Source organism: Cucurbita pepo, chromosome LG13, assembly GCF_002806865.2.
Source record: "Cucurbita pepo subsp. pepo cultivar mu-cu-16 chromosome LG13, ASM280686v2, whole genome shotgun sequence".
Lineage (NCBI taxonomy): Eukaryota > Viridiplantae > Streptophyta > Magnoliopsida > Cucurbitales > Cucurbitaceae > Cucurbita > Cucurbita pepo.
In genome coordinates, this window is record NC_036650.1 from 9,132,044 (window position 1) to 9,152,269 (window position 20,226).

Consider the following 20,226-nt stretch of genomic DNA (forward strand, 5'->3'; position numbering starts at 1 on the left):
AAAAAAAAAAAAAAAAAAAAAAAAACTTTATTGAGACCACATGGAGACAACACAAATAGGAAGAATTTTTTAAAGAAAAAGCAAATCCAATGGTTGAGAGTGTTTCCTTCTCTTGCACCACCAAATACAACATTCCAAGAATACATTGCATTTTCACACCTCTTTTAACTATTAATTAATTAACCTTATTTACTAATCTTATGATTATCATATTAATCCTTCTTCTTTTTAAATAGAAATTAAAGAGAATAAAACAAAACTCAAGTACAAATTGATGGAATTCGTTATCTGTTGCGGTCGTTAATGAATTAATAATATTAATTATCTATTGTAGTTTAAATTTAATAAATTAATTTATTAGTTAATTATTAATTGATTTCTTTATTTCTCATGAAAAAATTGAAATTATAGCTTTAAATAAATGTAGAAAAAACTAAAATCAATAATATATTTTCTTGTTACTAATATTATTGTATAAAGCGATGATCAAAGTGAAATTCATTATCACCTTTGCCATATTCTATATTAAACGAAAGATATCAAAAGATTCTCTCTATAAATTTAAGGAGAGAGACCCGTAGATTCTCCAGTGTTTTCTTGGTTTAATAATGCAAGTGTTTATTTTTAAGTATTATAACACACCTTCTATCCAACCAACGTTACTTTTTCTTTACATTTTCATTAAAATAAAATGTTACTCTTTAAGATAGATAACAATTTAGTTCATAAACTTTAATAAAAATAAATAAATCAATATACATAGTTTACTGATTATAATAATTGAGTCGTCAAAACAAGCATAGTTCCGTGGTAATTGATCTCTAGTACCTCTTTAGGTGGAAGGCTTGAATTCCCGTGTTCTCAATTTTATATTAAAAAGGTCATACTGTTACAACCTAAACACATCGTTGGTAGATATTGTTTGCTTTGACCCGTCACACACACTATTCATCTCAATTTTTCTATTTTATGAATTTGACTTAAATTAATAGTTTAAAAGATTTGGGAGATAAACTAAAAAAATGAGGAATTAAATTAGAATAAAAAGTGAAGTGTTTAGGTGTGTTGGACATTGTTTTGTGTGCATTATGAATTGATGCGACCAAATATCCGAAGCAAAAGAAGCATGCTTTTCTCTGCCTTGCCTTTTCCTTTTCCTCCAAAAGTTGACGTCTCTCCAATTTTTTCTTTTCATTTTCCTTTTTTTTTCTTTTTCATTTTTGACGTAATCTCTGCCTCCGCCTGTCTCCAATCCATTTTTGCTAATTTTTTTTTTTTTTTTACTAAATCAAATTATTAAAATAATTTTAACTTATTAAATTGTAATTTCTAAACATATTGCCTGCTAAATATATTAGGAAAAATTATAAGAAAATTGAATCATGCTTTAATGATGTAATTTTCAAATATATGAATCTTAAGGAAATTATAAAATAATTTTATATAATTAATTTTCTCTTTCTTTTTTTATATATTTGTTTAATTTGTTTAGGTTAGATCGCATCATGCTAATTCAATCAATTATTTATTTTAAATAATTTAATTTTTTTTTGAATTAAATCAATTTAATCTCATACTATATACAAATATAGGCAGCTAAAATTTCCAAAATATGAAATAAATTATCATATAAATCTTTTTACATACGTAATTTTGTCACACTTTTAATATACAAGTTATGCATATTTACCTTGGAAAAATCTCTTTTTCCTTTTCCTTTTCAATTTTTTTTTTTCATTTTTTAATAATTATTTATGAATTAAAATTGCACTTGAAAAGAAACAAAGACATAAAAGAAAAAAAAGAGGAAAAAAGAAGAGAAAAAGATAGGATGGTGGACAAGTCAGTCCAAATATAGATGGAAAATGCTTTTTCATCCAATAAATGCACAAATAAACTTTTTATTTATTTATTTATTTATTTACAATTTTAGCATCTTATTTAAAAGGAATTCGAGCTTGATAATAATTATAAAAAAATAAAAATAAAAAACTGAAAAGAAAATAAGTTTGGTCCATTAATTCGGTCATAATTAATATTTGTTCTTCAAGTTTCAAAAGAATTGGAGCATCTCCATTTTCTTAGAAACGGTGTTTAAAATGGAAAAACAAAAAAAAAACAAAAAAGAAATGGAATCCATTGATGGGATTGATTTGGGATGAAGTTGACAGTCAAACATGGTGGCATTTTTATTTTTTTCTTTGAAGTTAATATCTAATATTATTCATTCGTTTAAGAATATTACATCATCGAAGTGGAATAACAATGCCCCAATGAAGCAACAGATGAGACGTGACGTTTTTCCAGTGAATGAAAATCAAGAAAATATTGTTAGCAGTTGAGAAAGGATTCAATCCCCATATTCTCTTTTCGAACCTTCAATTTTAATTGTTATGGAAGCCCTAACAGCTTCGTCTTGCTCATCAATGGCGGCCTTAGCTCAGAGAGAATTGAATGAACGAACTAATGTTTAATTAAAGCTATGCTTAATCAGCCGAAGTGTAATTTACTTTAGTTTTTAATATAATATATTTCTTAATTCCTCCCCACATATATAATAAACTATCCTTCTCTTTTGGAAGCCAAATCTTAGTAATTGGGGTATTAGGGGGGGGATTGGGGATTTTGTGGGGATTTTGTGCGAGAAGCTTCAAAAGCTCCGAATCTATGGCGGAAATGGATGGTTCATTTGATGTTATAGAAGAGTTGACGAATATGAGAAGGGCGATCCAAATTTCGTGCCCTAATAAGGCTGGGCCCAATATGAAAGGGCTCCACAGGGGACAGTTTTAGAAGTTTATTCCAAAAAGTTATCTGCAGGTTTGGTCATCGAGATCAACCTCGGGACTGTAGATTCATGGCGGACCGCCGGAAATGGCGACGTCGCCGGAAAGACAAGCGTAGGGTAAGCAAATTGCGTAGTTTAAAGCGGAATTATTGAGGGTTTGTCTATCTGATTTATACATATTTTAATCCTTGGAGAAGAAAAAAGGCGAAAAAGGAATCCGCGTAGTTGCAATGGCTACGGCAGCTCCACCCTGCGATGGTGGGGAGTGAGGTCATAACGACGTTAACAGCTGATTGACAGTAGCATTTAGAGCTAAAAAACAAAGAGGAAAAGGAAGAGAGAGAGAGAGAGAGAGAGAGAAGGGGCGGATGAAGCAAAAGTTAAAAAGGAAAGTTGTATATATAAGTTAGGTTGTGTATCATTTTTTATTTTCCATTGTTGAGTTGCTTTCTTGTTCTTTGTGTTTCTTTCCAACTCACAGGGAAGTGAATGAGCGAGGAACTGCATTTCCTCTCTATTTTATTATATTTTGAAGGCCGCATCGTTTTCACTCCTTGTTTCATCATCTGCTCACTATTTCAGACCTTCCTCTGCTCATTTTCAACTGTTCTTACGCTTACACTCAGGTAACCTCGTGTTCTTCCTCCTATTCTTCTCTGGGTTTGGATTGCTTTCCAGAATTGAATTTGGCCCTTTCTTCTTCCTGCTGTGCTGCTGCCAATCTTCTCGTCTCTGTTACTGCTTAGAATTACTAGAATTACACGTTTGGCTCTCTTTTTTGCTTGTTTCTAAGTGAGTCTTGTGGGAGAAACTGATGGGAATTTGAAGTGTTGTGTTCATAATTCAGTTGAATTTGATTCGTGATTAGAAACCCAGTTTTCAATTTTGTTTTGGAGTGAAAGTAGGGGGATTAGAAATGTGATAGAAGCTATGGAATGATCAGCTTTGTAGTTCACTTATATCAATTATTCTGTATGACCGACATACCTTTTTCGAAGTTGGAAGATGTCTGTATTGTCTTACTTTTTCACTTCTTACATTTGTTTCTCTTTTCCATCTTTTCAGTCCATTTTACTCTTATGATTGGTCAGCAGAGTATGAGCTCTTCATCAGCTCAGCTCTATGCATCAAGGATGGGCATCTATGAGCCATTTCACCAGATCAACTCATGGGGTAATGCCTTCGGTACTCGACTCGATACCAGCATATCGCCTATTATAAAAGTGGACGACTGTGTAGACAATAAAGTGAGAATACTCTAAATTGGGTCTTTGTTAGAAAATCTGAGTTCCAAGGTTGTTCTCTTGTTGTTGGATTCTGGTAATTTTTGTTTCCTGATTTTGTAGCCTGAGTTCGTTCCTTTCGAATCGATGGATCATCACGAGAGCAGTCAAGAAACGAACAAGCCAATCGATGATAAGGTGAATAGAGTCCAAGCAAGCTCTCTCTCTCTCTCTCTCTCGTGTATAATCTTCATTTCCTTTGTTCTTTTCATCCTTTTTGCACTAAATTCTGTGTACATCATCCAATACACATATGCAGGTACAACGACGTTTAACACAAAATCGAGAAGCAGCTCGTAAAAGCCGTATGAGGAAAAAGGTGCTGAAAGACAATCATCTGTACGAGTTTTTGTTGATATCTGATATATGATTTGAGGACTTATTGAAGTTTGTCTTGCAGGTTTATGTACAGCAGTTAGAAACTAGCCGTTTGAAGCTGGCACAGTTGGAGCAGGAGCTAGAAAGAACCAAACAGAAGGTAAGATGGAATGGAGGTGTGAGATCCCACATCGGTTGAAGAGGAGAACGAAGCATTTCTTATATGGGTGTGGAAACCTCTCCCTAGCAGGCACGTTTAAAAAACCTTAAGGGGAAGCCCGTAACGGAAAACCCAAAGAGGACAATATCTGCTAGCGGTGGACTTGAGCTGTTACAGGAGGTCATCTTTTCTTACACGATCCCTATTGCTTATCCAATTAAAACACGAACTCTTTGTTGCAGGGTGTATACACAGCGAGCTGCTTAGCAGATACCAGCCACTTGGGATTCAGCAGATTGGTAAACCCAGGTTTGTGATTCCATGTCTAATAAGTTAGAGCTTTCATTAACCAGTTGAGCTTACCTGGAAGGCTTAGCCTTCCTTCGTTTCTTTATCGTTCGACTAAACGGTTTCCTAATGTTAACATACTTCTGTTGTTCGCGAATCGAACGGCAGAAGGTCCTTATTTCTCTGGTTCCAATCTGAGATTTGTGGTATAAACTTCCAGGGATTGCTGCATTTGAGTTAGAATACAATCACTGGGTTGAAAAGCAAGAGAGACAGATCACTGAACTCAGAAAGGCATTGCAGCAAGTTCATATAATAACTGATACAGAACTCAAAATTTTAGTGGAAAGCAGCTTAAACCATTACCATAATCTGTTTTGCATGAAAGCCAATGCTGCAAAGGCTGATGTTTTCTATTTAATGTCTGGTGTATGGAGATCATCAGCAGAGCGTTTTTTCCTGTGGATTGGAGGATTTCGGCCATCGGAGCTGCTAAACGTAACGACTTACCTCACACTTAGCTCGATCTTCGACAATTTCTGTTTGGTTACATTAGAAGCATGTTATGCTATGCTATGTTATGTTATGTTATGTTTTGTTTGATACGTGGGAACAGGTGCTGACGCCATACTTTGAGGCATTAAATGAACAACAACAGAGCGCTATCCACAATTTGCAGCAGTCGTCTCGGCAAGCTGAAGACGCGCTCTCACAGGGAATGGAAAAACTGCACCAGAATCTATCCCTCAGCATTGCCAGCGATCCTATAGGAAGCTATATTTCTGAGATGGGTGATGGAATGGAGAAAGCAGAAGCATTGGAGAGCTTGGTAAGGCAGGTATGTAATGTAATGTAATGCATATTCTTCTCACTATGGACTGATCTTCATCCTAGAGTATGATGACGAGTAAGTTTTTTGGTTTGATCCCGATCCCGAACCCGAACCCTCACTCGTTCAGCCGAGTGTGTGCTACTCTTTTCTGGAACAGGCAGACCATCTGAGGCAACAAACTTTGAAGAGAATGTCCCACATCCTAAGTACCAAACAAGCGGCGCAAGGGTTGGTCGCTTTAGGCGAGTACTTCCACCGTCTCCGTATTCTGAGCTCCCTCTGGGCCACTCGACCTCGTGAACCTGCGTAGGCATGGGGATGGAAGGGTGAGACATGTTATGTTCCAGTGACCCAGCATATAAGTGAGATTATATACTATACTTGTGCCTCTTCTTTATGTAGAAAAGGGATACAAATCCTGATAATATAAGTTCCACTGCTACCCACATTTTAGTAAGCCACTTTTCTGGTTTTCGGAATGTAAATATCTTATAACAACTTTCTTCATTAATTTTATCTATTTTTCTCTACTCTCACACTCCCATATTTCGCTTCTAGGTACATACATAATTCCATAATATTTATTTTATTTATTTATTTATTTATGGAACGTTATTTAAAAAAAAAAAAAAAAAAAATTACTTAAAAAAACTTTTTTTAAGTAACATAAACTTGATATATAAATCGGTAATTTATAAAATCCGTCATAAAACAGAAGCACTTTCACTTTAAAATATTTATTTTTACAATTTTATGTAGCGAAAAAATTAATGGTAAAAGTAAATTAATTGAAATATATGATGTAATTTTTACGATTGATTTAATTTTTGTGTTAATTCGTCCTCTAAATAAATTTATTATAAAAATAATTAGTTTAATGTCTTTTTTATTTTTCAGTTAAAATTATAACATTACCACACCAATCTAGGGTTAATTTTGATTATTTTATAGCAAAATTAATTATTTATTTATTTTTATTTTACGGAAATAGAAAATATTTTTAAAAAATTGAAAAGAAAAGAAATAAGGAGTAAAAGAAAATTGCGATGGAGCCAAATCTGACTTTGTAACAAAACGAAATCTGCTTCATAGAAATGAATCAAACTTGGAGATTTGGCATCACAAAGAACAGCTGCTAAAAGTAGAGGGAAAGGAAGAATCGAAGGCAGGAGAACGATAGAGATGATGATCGTCAAATTGAGCACTGTGAAGATGCAGAGATCATGGCAAGTGCTGGTGCTTGTCCTCGTTTCACTCTTATCACTCCCATCCTCTTCCTTTTCGACCGCGGACCTGCCGCTCTCGGCGGATGGAAAGGTGTTGGAGCTCGACGAATCCAATTTCGATCTCGCCATTTCATCATTTGATTACATATTGGTCGACTTTTACGCCCCATGGTGCGGCCACTGCAAGCGTCTTTCTCCGGAGGTTCCTTATTCCCCTCGTATCCTCTCTTCCATTTTTTAGATTATCCTGCGTATTGATACTCTCAATTGTATATTTCGCCGACATAGTTTGATTTCATTCCGGAATCCAGATTAGTGTTGAGGATTTGTAGGTAGAAGTTTCTTTATAAATTTATTTAGGCATCATAGACTCCCAGTTTGTAGATTATGACACTTTGCTCTGCGATACTATCACTTAACAAGCTTAAAAATCTCTCTATTTCCTTTGATTGTCAGCGATTGGGAATTTACTTGTAGAGTTCTTTACTAGTGTTCTTGGCTGTCGGTCTGCTTAGCATGGTTCATTATTTGTACTGCGAATGTTACTCTGCAACCATTCTGAGTATGCATTCTTTTCTTATCTTAATTTTTTTCTCCGTTTGTGTAGTTGGACGCTGCTGCACCTCAGCTTGCCAAATTGAAGGAGCCTGTAGTTCTAGCAAAAGTGAACGCTGACAAGTTTACTGGTCTTGCTAAAAAATATGACGTTGAGTATGTCACTGACTCTTATTCATATGTTCAATGTAATAAACTATGTTGGTTTATTTGCAATAAGTTTGGAGTTTAGTTGTGCCTTTTTGTACGAATCTCCAGGAGACCATTCCCCTGGTATTCATTAGCAAAGGGTTAACCATGATTCTCTTCTAACTACATTAACATATATTTCTTTTGTAGTGCCTATCCTACAATCAAGATCTTCATGCATGGCATCCCAGTAGACTATTATGGACCAAGGAAAGCGGAGTTAATCGTCCGTTATCTGAAGAAATTTGTTGCTCCAGATGTCTCAATTCTCGAGTCGGACTCATCAATTAATGAGTTTGTTGAAGCTGCAGGGCCTTACTTCCCTATCTATTTGGGATTTGGTTTAGATGAGTCTGTTATTTCTAAATTCGCTATTAATTACAAGAAGAAGGCCTGGTTTTCAGTGGCAAAGGGTTTCTCAGAGGATATCATAGTGTCTTATGATTTTGATAAAGTTCCTGCTTTGGTTTCTATCCATCCAAGTTACAACAATGAACGGAGCATTTTTTATGGTCCCTTTGAAGGTTGGTTTGTCTATCAACTACCCTAATCTATCAAGTTACCTAGATTGTTTAATGTAACAGTTACTTAATTTCTTGAATCTGGCATTAGAAGTTTACATTCTTTTGAATGTTTCATGCATCGTTGATAGGAATGTTAGTATTATTTTTGCACTGGCTAAGTCATTTGTTCAAGGAAAAAGTTGGAACTCTAAAGAATTTTCCGGAAGGAACATATGTGGCTTGGAGGCTTATGAGATCAGAGATTATTGATATTTATATGAACTCTTAAAGAAGCTAAGTTCCCAACTGCTTGAATTCTGATCTGTTGCTAGGCCTGCTTGAGTTCTTACCATTTCCTTGAACATCCCAATAACATTTCTTGTACGTGTAGTTGTGTATACATAGAACTTGAGGTGCATGAACGTTCCTCTTTCAGGGATTAACTCTCTGTCGTTGATATGTTATGTACTCTAGATAAAATGGTTTAAGTCTTTCTTTTTGAACTGTACAGAACAATTCTTGGAGGAATTCATAAAACAAAGCATGCTCCCTCTCGTTCTGCCCATAAACTACGACACTCTTAAGCTACTAAAAGATGACGAGAGGAAAATTGCGCTCACAATTGTGGAGGATGAGGATGATGACCAGACAAAGAATTTAATCACTTTATTAAAGGCTGCTGCATCTGCAAATCGCGAATTGGTGTTCGCTTATGTTGGGTCTAAACAGTGGGGAGAATTTACTGATTCATTCGGAGACAAGAAGACCACACTGCCAAAAATGGTCATTTGGGATGGGAAAGACGATTACTTAATGGTAAGTCCTCTTTGAAGGCAAATGATACTGTATATCATGTTCATTAAATCATTTCGATTTAGATTTTGACATCCATATGTGATAAGGTTCAATAATAACTCATGCATGTATCTAGTCGAAGAAACAAGTTTTCTTTAATAGGTTTAATGATTTTGAAAAAATTATTTACTCAAGTTCCACTAAATTGTGCAGCAAGATGAGTTTTTCTCAAATATCTGAACCGTAGCATTGAGTTTCAAATGAGATTAGAAGTAGTTTGCTATAGCTTTAGACAGTTTAGAATTAATATTCTTCAGCCTATCTACTCAGCTCGCTATTGTTCACAGGAGAAAAATAGTTATTTTTTAGAGGATTAAGTAGACATAGCTAATAAGGAACCAGAACCAAAGCTTGAATGAAAGCAGTTTCCTTTTAGGAAATTTTATTGGATTCTCCTTGGAAAGCTGAAAAGGCAGAGCCCGTGGTAAGTAGTTCAATGAAGAGTTTCATTGAGGTTAGATTAAACTCAGAAGATTGTAACCATGGTCCAACAATGATATTTGCATTGGCAAATGGCACGAGGTTGCTGTCCTTTTCACCTTCTTCAAGGGACAATATTTGTTAGATTATTTATAAATCCTTTTCACCTTGTTAAAGCTTTGCTGGGAGTTGGAGATCCAACCAAGCTAGACTCTACATCTACAGTGCGTTGCTGTCCAGTGTTTAGAAAGTCTACCCAAATTGAAGATAGAATGCTATTGAGTATAGGAAACATTTTTTTCATTCCTTCCCAGGAGGTCAGTAAAAAGTTAGGAATCCTCAAGAAATTCATTTTTTAGGAGTTGAAGCCGTTCTGATAAAAAACAAATGAAGTTGCGAAAGTGAGAAGTAGAGTTAGTCCAAAGGTGATGTTATTCTTATATTCTGTACTCTTCTTACTAAGATGGTAGTACTTCTGTTGCTCCGCAAGTACTATGATTTATATGGTTTTTGGCTTGGTTTAAAACAGACTATAGTTCTAAAGATTCTTTATACTAGATTAGGCTTAAAACCACTCATACTGACATAGTCGAGTGAGTGTTTTCTCGTCGTTTTTTCGAAGAGTAAAGGGTCAGCTTTTTAGATGATGTTTCTGTCAATACCCTTATTGATGAAGAATCAGTTGATTATCCGTAGAGCATTTCTGTTCCTCTTTCTTCCTGGAGACGACTATTCTAGTCTAGATCTGAAAGAACCATTTATAGTTCACAAGCTGAATCAAGTGAAATCATGGAGACTGCTACTGTGAGATACGAGGATTAGTTCTAAAAGAAAATTTTAAAGAAATCCAACTGCTGTTATTTCTGTTGTTATCACTCCATCATATGCATGGCTGATTGATGGATATTCTTTTGCCACTCCGTTGGCCTTAGTATGGTAATTTCCTTGTATGTCATTCATCTAATAAATTATTCCTTATCATTACAAAAAGTCATTGACATTTCTTGTTTATGAATCTGATTGAGTGTTTGTTCGTTGATGAAAATATTCATACGTTTACATTCTATGCTAGCTGTGAAGTTGGCTCTAGAATTAGAAGACTATAATTTTTCTTAACATATGCATCACGTAATTTAAAATGCATTACTGACATTTTTAGACTACATTTCATTCAAATAAAATCCCAAAGAAACATGAACGAGCATAGCATACTGTGGGAGTTAAACTTCTGTTGTCGTGTTTGATAGGTTACTGGTTCAGAGAGCATCATTGGGAACGACTATGCATCTGAAATCTCAAAATTCATTGAAGGATACAGGGAAGGGAGAACTGAAGAAAGAAGAGTAGCGGGTCCTGCAATTATTGGCTTCATAAGTTCACTCATGGGCATCAGGAGTGTATACATCATTGTAATTATTGTTGCAGGAATAATGCTTTACAGGACCAAAGATGACGATAACGAATATCGCAGAGTCGATACTCCTGCTCGAGACCAGGCTGACCAAAGTAGCAGCTCTAACTCACATGTTGAAAGGACTGAATATAGGGCTGGTGACAAGGAAGATTGAATGTGGATTTTGGTGAATTTGTCATTAGCAGGACCTTTGAGAACGGCCTAGAAAAGCAGACATGGCAAGTGATGAAGTTATCTTGGAAGCGATGGCTGTGAAATAACTGATGAAATGTGTAATTTGGTGATCAACTCCCAAGCACCGTTTAGCCTCTGCGAAAGAGAACAGAACAGATATTTATCAATGTAATGCTCTTCTACTTGGTTACCCTTAGGTTTTGGGCTCAATTGAATCGACTGCTGCAACTCACTTCCACTTACTTTTTCATCATGCTTACTATTGTAGGTAACGGCACCCTTTTTCTTTTTTTCCTTTAATATTTGGAAGTATCCAAATCAGATTCTCTATTATATTTGACTGTTAAAGAAAACTCATTGTTGATATCCTTAATGGTATGTTTCTATTAATGTGTTACAGTTATCTATAGAAATACGAATAATGCATTTTTTCATATTTTCCTCCTTTTCTAACTTCTACGTTGGAGGTTCAAATGTTCAAATTATCACTCTTACAAGGAACATTCATAAGATGAGAAAGAGGACGGAAAATATTTTTCATCCCGTCTTGCTCGTAAATAATTTCTCACTCCGCCCCGTCCCGTCCCCCCACCTAAGAACACCCTATATCTGTCCCCTCTGCCTATTTCATTTCCGTGAAAGGGAATGGTTTAGAGAGAATTTGAAGAATCTAATCATCCGGTGAACTAAAAAAGTAACAAAAAAAGGCACGAAGATTCTCGCGAGAGGAAAGGCAGAAGCCCCCTGGATCAACTAATCTTGTTAAATGGATCCATCCATGGCGCCTCCAACAATGGGAGGAGAGAGAAGCGTTATATTACAAATGTGCCGGGTTAGCTGTTAAACTAAGTTTCCGGTGTATCTATCCCACAATTCATGAAACAATTTCAATCCCACCCCCACAAGAGTACACTTTGCTTTACTTAAATTTTAGAAACCTCTACAGCATGACCACAAATGAAACTTCAAAGCTAAAAGAACAAATGGAGCAATCGTATGAAATAATATACAATGATGCCGGCCAACCAGGGTGGTTTCAGACACGATCCAGGACTAAGGAATTGATTTACATACCAAATGTTGCATAATTCAACCATATCTCCCCCCACCCCTCAACCCTCTACAAAGAGAGGGCTGCATATATCTCTGCACAGACGATTCACAATGCTCCCGTATCAGCATTCAGGAAGAGACTGAGCCGAAGCAAACGGAGAAAAGCTTGCAGCTGACCCGCTGCAATGCAAGGGATTATGTTGATGACTGGAAGAACCAATGATGCTGGGTGAGGCATTGCTTGGACTTGGAATGAGCGGAATCATGTATCTTGAATGTAAAGGTGACATGGATGGGTAACATGAGGAATACGGAGAAACCAAATGAGAAGCATAAGATCGTTGGGAAGATGCATTTCTGAGTTCAACTGAACTTCTACTTATGCTCAAGGATGAAGCATGGTGGTAGGAGGATCTCAGAGACTGCTGAAGGTATGGGGTGCTTGAGAGATAGTGGTTCCGAGATACTGATGGCGATCTAGATGATGGGGATATTTGAATGGCAGAGCTTGGTGGTAATGATGATCTCACAGAAGATAATATCGAGGATGAAGCAACAGAGCTGGGAGCGCTTGAAAGCAATGGCGTGGATTCTGAAGGTGGTGGATCACCAGTGCTCGTTCTAGCATCTCGCTTGCAGACTGGACAGAAGGTTCTCCAAGCAGTAAGCCATGAGTCCACACAGAGAGCATGAAATTCTGAAAATCAGCTCCAAACGTTAGTTAGGGCATATGTACGAAACACATGCAGGTAAAGGTATGCATGTAGCCAGAGTATTGCATACCAGAAGAACAGAGAAGGGGAAAAAAAGTACATAACCACCACCTATGCAATCTTGATCCTGCAAGCGCAGGGTCAAAGGAAACTACTACAGTTCTGTTTGCTAGTTACTACTGAAGTGTGTGTGCGCGCGCGTAAACCAACAAAGAGTAAAACGCAACAACATAAGGGCCAGAAGAGAAACCAAGATAAGCCGACATCTAATTACTATCAAGTTTTCCATTGAACCTTTCGCAAGGAATGTTGGAAATCCTCAATGTAGCAATTTCATATAGCATGGGCCTTTGACAGAGATGCAAAGTTTCTCAAGGCTTGAGTAGGAACAGATTCGGAAGACAAGAATTCCGTGGATATATGTATTTAAGGCCTTATGTCAGATAACATACTTTGAAAGGAATTGTCACATTTTGATGGAACAGACTGACGATAGGATGAAATTCTTTACTTTGATAAGTTTCTCTTTTCTTATGGGAGTTGTTTCTCTAACTTTCTTTTTAGTTATACTTCTCTTGAAATTAACACAAAACGAGAAGTTTTTTTGAAAGATAATAGGAATTTTCTTTTTTGTTCATTGTTTTGCTAATTCAAAGAAAACATTCGATTTATTTTCCCCAAAAATATGTGCATATATACATAGGAAGTTGGTTAATCAGGCCCCCACAGCCCTTGCTTTAACCAAGGCAGCATCGCTTTATGACTCTCCACAAATGCAACTTTATTTATTCCAATTCTATCTCTTAATTTACTTATATAAATCAACCATATATCCTGCTGGTGTGTTTTTGCAATAAGGAAAACAAGGTACATTTATGTTACTCGAACATTGAAATCAGGAAATATCTTCACTCTCCAACCTTAATTAAACGGCAGACAAACCAATGAACCAAACATTAGTTTCGGGCTGGCAAGCTAGCTGCTGCCTAGTCTTCCAACAACTAAGTTATCTCAACCATTAATCAAGGCCTCCAAATCCAATTATCTGCTCCTTAAATTAGTCCTCATAAAGTAGCCTAACTGGGTTTAAGAACATTCTTTTCCAAGCCATAACCAGGGTTGATAAAGATACTCTAACCTATTTTTACCTATTTTGAACTAATAAATTTGTTTGGGTAAATGGTGAAGTAGTACTGTACTCGCAAAGTCAGATCATTTTGGGACTTTACTTTTCTAAAGAAAGCAAACGGCTTCAGGTCATGATAAGTGGTTGTCACATGAATTAAATAAAGGAGACTAAACTGCCTTCATAAAATCAAAATATTTCTAACTTGTTTGGAAAATTTAAACTGGACTTGTAACAATGATTTAACTAGACACTGATAACTACTACCTTGATGATTTATATTAATTCTTACAAAAAAAAAAAAAAAAAAAAAAAAAAAAAAAAAAAAAAAAAAAAAAAAAAAAAAAANTGCTTTAAGGAGTAAGATTTCATTTATTATATACCAGATTCCCAAACGTTGGACCCCTATGCTATAGACGGAAAAGAAAGAAAAAGGAAGAAAGATTGATCACACCATTCAGGTTCTCTGCAGCACAAATTGCAACTAATATCCCTACAAATGAAAGATAGATGCATAACAGGGAAATATCAACTATAGAATAAAGGAGTGAACTTACTGTGACGACATGGTAGAATTCTCAGCTTCTCACCAGCAGTATAGTCCTCAAGGCATATGGCACATGTGACTGATGTACAATTATCCTCTAAAGCAGTTGTAAATATCAGACTTGGCATTGCTTTTACTACACGTCTGCTCATGCCTCGAAACTCTTGAGCATGAGAAGATCGAGGACGTCCTCGTCTTATTCTATGTCTACGAACGAAGAAACAAGTAGCAAGCACTGCAGACATTGCAAGAAGAGAAATAAAGGAGATAGCCATGATGGACCATGCAGAATTTTCAAAGCTTGGAACTATCCATATCTCAACATTAGCCAAGCCTGCATACTTCTTCAATGTTTCACCGGATGATTTAGTAACAAATACAGCATGTATTCTAATACCAGCTGAGCTCCCTGCCACTGCAACCAGGAAATATTCAAGAAAGCGATAAAATTCAGCTGATTTTTCAAAAATTTACTCTAATGCATCCATGCGATAAATGTTAACTAATAATTACCAAGTATGGACATCCATATCAATTAACAGAGTAGAAAAACCAGGGAAAAGTAAAAGTGCAACTTATAATTACCAGGTAAGGACATGAAGTTTAGATTGATAAAGCAATGAAATAAAGATGATAGACAACTTCTACAATCATATCCACCAACCGCATGATAGCCTACATCCAGGATTCCCGTGATTCCCATAGCCCACATGCAAACATTGATTGCTGAATTCATGGTAAGAAAGGACTATAATTCAAGTATTACGTGAGAACTCTAGTTGATGAGCAGGTCGTTTGATCTTTTCTAGTTTATCAATTATTCCAAAATATAAAACTAAGACATAGTAAGGCCAAGACCAAGACCATTCCATGATTAAAAAACATTGAAAGGGCATTTGATCATGTTGTTTGGGCTCATCTAGACAAGATCCCTTAGAAAAAGATGTTATGGTTTTAAGTGAAGACCTTGGATGGACAATACCTGCTATGTCAATTTCTCCAAATAAAAATTATGCAAATCTTGGAAGTATCATTAAAGCACAAATACACTACAAGTAAATTGAAGGGCTGCAGAAAGCATAGACATGGTCAAAATGCATAAATCGTATAGAAAGTAGTCCACTTCTATAAACGGAGAATGGGCATGAAGGTAATAGTGTAAAAAGTCATTACTCGCAATCAGGCCACCACCATCTTCATTATCATAAATGATTGCAGCTTTAAATCCAGCCATTTGGGCTCTCCTCACTTTATCCTCGAAGCTACATCCTCCTCTAATTATAAGCACAAAGGGTGAACTAGAGTTTACAGGCAGCGCAGTATTACTTTCCAATGTCGAGCATGCATCAAGAGGTTTAGCCAGATACAGTACACCGGGTTCCCCTGGGCTGCCTATTGCAGGAGCTGAAATCAAATGCCAGAAATCAATAATAGAATCCAGTATGGCGATTTAAAAAAAAAAAAAAAAAAAAAAAAAAAAAAAAAAAANGTAGAGAAGAAAACTGAACCCATATTGCAATCTGTATTACATATATTCGACTCGCCTCCCTCGTTTTTCTTATTGGATAACCATATCCGATTTATCTTCTCAAAACACAATAGCATCCTAAATCACCTTTTACTATTTGCCCGAATCTTAAATCATAAAATTATTGCATATTAACAGCAGAATCCATGAAGTGAACCACAACGCCTGTAGGCAAAAGTCAGGACGACTAGTGATGACGAGAGCACAGACATTCAATCCAGTGCCCGAATCAGACAGCACTCACCAACACACAAAACAAATTGGCTCGGCAAAATTTTCAAATGAAACGAGCAGGCAAAGGGAGAAAAAGAGAGCATAAACAAAACTAACCGAAATTAGCTTCAACGGAATCGAATGAAAGAGTGACGTTGGTCCCAATCAATACCACATTAGCTGCGCAGCCGCAAGAACCAACCAAAAGAAGTGAAAACAACAACGCGAGACCTGGATTCATAGCACTTAAAGCCATGGACCGAAAAACCCTAACCGGTTGAGAGAGAAAAATGGGAGAGAATTGGGATTGAAAAGGAAATTACGGGGTTTAGAAAATATCAATGGAAACATCAGCTTCCATCTCTCAGAAGAAAATCTTGGTTTCTTTGATTAGCTGGGAGATAAATCCTTCGAGATTGAATATTGAATTTGCGTACTCCGACGAGAATACGGAAACAATGGAGGAATATGATAATGATAAGAAAAATAGGATCAAATTGCAGCAAACTATTATTTATAATACTCCATCCTCTTCTAAATATATAATAATAAATAATAAATAATAATAATAATAATAAACCGACAACAAAAATTAAAAATACTGACCATTAATATAAAACAAATAGCTGCTATTTTGTTTGCCCAAACTTAAAACAATTTAATATCTTTCTTTGTTTGATAAAATTAATTTATTTATTATAGAAATGCATGTAATGTCGTGAATTGTAATGATTCACATTTTCGAATTTATAAATAAGTATTACATCTCATCTATGTTTATCCGATTCCAAACCGACCAATCTAAGGAAATGGGCTGGACTCTCTACCTCCTCTATTGGGCCAGGCCCATTAATTATTTTAATTTATTTGTAATTATATTTTAAATACCAACCTAATTTAATATTGTTGCATATATTTAATTTATTTTTAAGTGGTTAAAGAGGTTAGATTGCGTTCTTTTTTTATATATATAATTGTTTTTAGAATACTACCTATCCACCTTACTAATCAAAATCTCATAAATTATCAAAGTTACACTATTTTTATAATAATTTTATAGTTCAATTTGGTTGAGTCATGTCAGTCCATGAATTATTGACCTGTTCATGTAAGAAAGATCAACCCAATGCACAGCCTAGGTTGATCGAATTCTCGAATTATAGAACCCTCTACTAACAATTTGAAAATAGCTTTCATCGTTTCGGTATGAAATGAGATGTACATATACTTTTATCATTCTTACTATTTTAATCATTAAAATATCTACAAATTTTACCATACAAATATAATAACATCAATATTTTATTCGTAAGTACCCAGTCTCAATTACCAAGAATTAAATCCCAATTAGTTAATTTTCTTTTAATTCAACTACGTCTTAAACAATGATTACTTCCCAATTAGTTAGTTTTTTTATTATTTTAAAAAGAAAAGTGGGACCATAGAAGTGGTGGGCGATGATTGAGCATCTATTATTCATGATGTCTCCCTCACTCTCTCCTCACCACACACTCCCTTTCAGCTTCCATTATTTACATTTTTATATTTTATTATTCTACCAAGCTTAAAAAAATTCAATAAGCCCATATAATTTTAATTCTGTGTCAATTATTGAGATAATAGATAGTTTTTGAAGTTAAAAAATTATATAATAAAGCAGTAAATTAATATTAGAAATGGAGTGGTAGCTCAACAACCTTGTGAAGTCACATCCTCTCCATAACAGAACCGACTGAATAAATCCAGAGATAGAGAGAGGGAGAAACAATAATAAATAAATAAATAAATAGAGAGAAAAAAGGGAAGGGTAAAAAAGGGAAGGGTAAAAAAGGGATAATCATGGGATGAGTTAGAGAGGAAGAAAGAAGGGAGGAAGGGCAAATTCGGAAATTGAAGGTATCGTAAAATTACAAACACATTGTCGGGGGAGGGTCACATGCGAACAATAAAGAACAGAGCAAAGCAATAATGAATAAGAACAAACATGGAAGAAGCTGAGACTAATTTCAATTTTCAACGTAATTCACCAACAATTCCAGCACATTTTAATTCAACACAGCGATTAGGCCATTTCGTGATCATAGTCATAATCATGATCATCACATTTTTCCCACATCCCCCACTTGATCTCATCGGACGCATCATTTCACGTGAAGATTAGTCACCACAGCACACACACACAGATTAATTGAACTAAACAAACATACAATCAAATCAACCACTTATCTCTTTTTTTCCGCCTCCTTTACGATAACGCTGGCGATTTAGCCGCCGGTGCGCTGGTTAAGCAGATCGAACGAACTCCTCGGCGTTCTCGGAAGATACACGATGGATTCCGAAACGCTGCAGGTCCGTTTGCAAGAAGAGTATAGATTCATGAATCCGAATCGGTCGCTCAGGCTTCTAGAAACCGTCTTGCCATTGCTGTCGCCCCTCCAGAGCTCGGTGGCGGCGGCAGGTTCCTTAGAGCACTCTATGAAGGCGTCGAAGAAAGGATCACGCTGCGAATATTGGCAGTTCGATTTCCTCCAATCTTGAAATCCTAAGCGCTTTGACGAGGGTTGGGTGGAGGAATTGGGAGGTAAGGGGAGGAGAGAGGTCAGAGGAGAGGCGGAATCCCGCCGGAGCCTTGCGGGAGACTGTTTCTTGGGGATTCCCGGCAAATGTTCCCAAGAGAACGGAATACTGCCGGAGAATGTTCGGACCGGAGTGGCGGCGGCGGAGAACGGAGAGTTGTTGGGAAAATAGCAAGAGCCACGGGATGAAGAGGAGGAGGAGGAGGAGGAGGAGGAGGAGGAGAGGGAAGAGGAAGAAGAAGAAGAGAAGGAATGAGAGCGGCGGGAAGATTGAAACATCGTCTCTTTTCTCACCGAGTCTTCACATTCTTTTTTTCTAGAGAATTTGGGAATCGGGATTGGCCTTTTGTGCACACAAAACCACTTCAAGTTTCTAAGAAATTTATTTCTTAGATATATATATATATATATATATATATATATATATACACACACACAAAAATGTGAATTATTATTATCATTATTATTTAAGGCAAGAAAAGGGGAAACCCACGGGAAGTGGAGAGATAAAGTTTTCATTTAATAAGAAAAGGATCTTTTTGTGGTCTGGAACGTGATTAAGTTTTGGGGTCTTTTTTTTTCTTCCAAAAAAAGCATCCTTTTAATTTTAATAAAATAATAATCTCCTTTTCTCTATCTTCTTTGTCAACGCTTGTTTATGTTTTAAGTAACATCTAATTCAAATTAATTATTTTTAATTTAAGCATATCTCGATAGTAAAATCTCAAATTCTCAAAATTTTCAATCCTAAAAAACCAATTACAAATTTTTATTTTCAGATCTAATAAAAAATCTTAAAAACACATAGAGAGTGGCTCTAAATAGGTTGTTGACATGAAATGAAAAGGAGATTATGAATATAGAGATGGAAGGCCTAAAAAGGAGTTGGTGTTGAGATTAGAGGACCAAACATGATTTGAAGTATAAGGATTATTGGTTAAAATTTCCAAAATTGTAAAAAAGAGGAATTATTGGGGCATCTCATGTATTTGATGTCATTGAAAGAGGCATCCAATATCATAATATACCCAATTAAACACATTAAATTCCTTACTTAAAACAATCAAAGACAACAAATAAAAGATTTGGATCTAATAATTAATTCTTTTTGCCGTATTGACATTTTTATCAATCAATTAAACTCGATGAAATGGGGGAGTAAATGGCATAATTAATAACCGAGAGAGAGAGATTTAGCCACTAACTCATAAGCCACGTGCCACATTCATACTGGCTGGGAATCCACGGTTACCGTCTGGCCTTTAACGTTTCCTGCATTCCCGCCCAGAAAATTCTTTCAATTACTCCTTTTTTCCGTTAAATAAAAAATTAAAAAAATAAAAAGAGAGAAGAAAAAGGGATTTTTCAAAATACAGAGGTCAAAAGGTTTCATTGAGATTGAGAATTGTCAAACAAAAAAAAAAAAAAAAAAAAAAAAAAAAAAAAAAAAAAAAAAAAAAAAAAA

At 35.7% G+C, this 20,226-nt stretch overlaps 5 protein-coding genes across 8 annotated transcripts in view; 2 read left to right on the plus strand and 3 right to left on the minus strand.

The window, feature by feature from the left end:
- Positions 1–2,674: 2,674 nt before the first annotated feature.
- On the plus strand, positions 2,675–6,199 carry LOC111808301 (transcription factor TGA7-like). Of its 4 annotated transcripts, none has more exons than XM_023694204.1 (10): positions 2,675–2,905; positions 2,986–3,414; positions 3,883–4,035; positions 4,135–4,209; positions 4,331–4,390; positions 4,472–4,549; positions 4,792–4,858; positions 5,058–5,335; positions 5,445–5,675; positions 5,797–6,199. In XM_023694204.1, the coding sequence occupies exons 3-10, from the start codon at positions 3,886–3,888 to the stop codon at positions 5,977–5,979; spliced, it is 1,122 nt and encodes a 373-aa protein (XP_023549972.1). In that variant the 5' UTR covers positions 2,675–2,905; positions 2,986–3,414; positions 3,883–3,885; the 3' UTR covers positions 5,980–6,199. The 4 variants fall into 4 exon arrangements, with proteins under 4 accessions (XP_023549972.1, XP_023549969.1, XP_023549971.1 ...); XM_023694201.1 differs by having other exon boundaries at positions 2,676–2,905; positions 3,854–4,035; XM_023694203.1 differs by having other exon boundaries at positions 2,889–2,905; positions 3,854–4,035; positions 5,454–5,675.
- A 527-nt stretch (positions 6,200–6,726) lies between these two features.
- On the plus strand, positions 6,727–11,408 carry LOC111809223 (protein disulfide-isomerase 5-2-like). Its single transcript, XM_023695618.1, has 5 exons — positions 6,727–7,097; positions 7,503–7,606; positions 7,790–8,163; positions 8,654–8,958; positions 10,665–11,408. Exons 1-5 carry the CDS (start codon positions 6,852–6,854, stop codon positions 10,983–10,985), a joined length of 1,350 nt encoding a protein of 449 aa, XP_023551386.1. The 5' UTR covers positions 6,727–6,851; the 3' UTR covers positions 10,986–11,408.
- A 319-nt stretch (positions 11,409–11,727) lies between these two features.
- Positions 11,728–16,689, minus strand: LOC111808698 (receptor homology region, transmembrane domain- and RING domain-containing protein 2-like). Its single transcript, XM_023694839.1, has 4 exons — positions 16,303–16,689; positions 15,618–15,848; positions 14,455–14,859; positions 11,728–12,755 (listed from the first exon to the last, which is right to left on the minus strand). Exons 1-4 carry the CDS (start codon positions 16,439–16,441, stop codon positions 12,181–12,183), a joined length of 1,350 nt encoding a protein of 449 aa, XP_023550607.1. The 5' UTR covers positions 16,442–16,689; the 3' UTR covers positions 11,728–12,180.
- Positions 16,690–18,067: 1,378 nt separating this feature from the next.
- LOC111808189 (putative protein TPRXL) lies at positions 18,068–19,148 on the minus strand. The gene is made up of 2 exons (XM_023694029.1): positions 19,116–19,148; positions 18,068–19,078 (listed from the first exon to the last, which is right to left on the minus strand). The coding sequence occupies exon 2, from the start codon at positions 19,038–19,040 to the stop codon at positions 18,450–18,452; it is 591 nt and encodes a 196-aa protein (XP_023549797.1). The 5' UTR covers positions 19,041–19,078; positions 19,116–19,148; the 3' UTR covers positions 18,068–18,449.
- A 574-nt stretch (positions 19,149–19,722) lies between these two features.
- Positions 19,723–20,226, minus strand: part of LOC111808339 (subtilisin-like protease SBT3.4) — a 5,711-nt gene continuing 5,207 nt past the window's right edge. The window contains exon 5 of the mRNA XM_023694261.1: positions 19,723–20,033. The gene's annotated coding sequence lies outside the window, so the exon portion shown is untranslated. The remainder of the gene's footprint in view (positions 20,034–20,226) is intronic.

Coding starts and splice junctions, on each gene's coding strand:
- LOC111808301 (XM_023694201.1), top strand. CDS start 3,868: ATGATTGGTCAGCAGAGTATGAGCTCTTCATCAGCTCAGCTCTATGCA. Junction 5,336..5,444: donor GGCCATCGGAGCTGCTAAAC/GTAACGACTTAC, acceptor TTGTTTGATACG/TGGGAACAGGTGCTGACGCC. Junction 5,676..5,796: donor TGGAGAGCTTGGTAAGGCAG/GTATGTAATGTA, acceptor TCACTCGTTCAG/CCGAGTGTGTGCTACTCTTT.
- LOC111809223 (XM_023695618.1), top strand. CDS start 6,852: ATGATGATCGTCAAATTGAGCACTGTGAAGATGCAGAGATCATGGCAA. Junction 7,607..7,789: donor GCTAAAAAATATGACGTTGA/GTATGTCACTGA, acceptor TTTCTTTTGTAG/TGCCTATCCTACAATCAAGA. Junction 8,164..8,653: donor TTTTTATGGTCCCTTTGAAG/GTTGGTTTGTCT, acceptor TGAACTGTACAG/AACAATTCTTGGAGGAATTC.
- LOC111808698 (XM_023694839.1), bottom strand. CDS start 16,441: ATGGCTTTAAGTGCTATGAATCCAGGTCTCGCGTTGTTGTTTTCACTT. Junction 15,849..16,302: donor TTCCGTTGAAGCTAATTTCG/GTTAGTTTTGTT, acceptor ATTTGATTTCAG/CTCCTGCAATAGGCAGCCCA. Junction 14,860..15,617: donor TGGTGGTGGCCTGATTGCGA/GTAATGACTTTT, acceptor TCCTGGTTGCAG/TGGCAGGGAGCTCAGCTGGT.
- LOC111808189 (XM_023694029.1), bottom strand. CDS start 19,040: ATGTTTCAATCTTCCCGCCGCTCTCATTCCTTCTCTTCTTCTTCTTCC.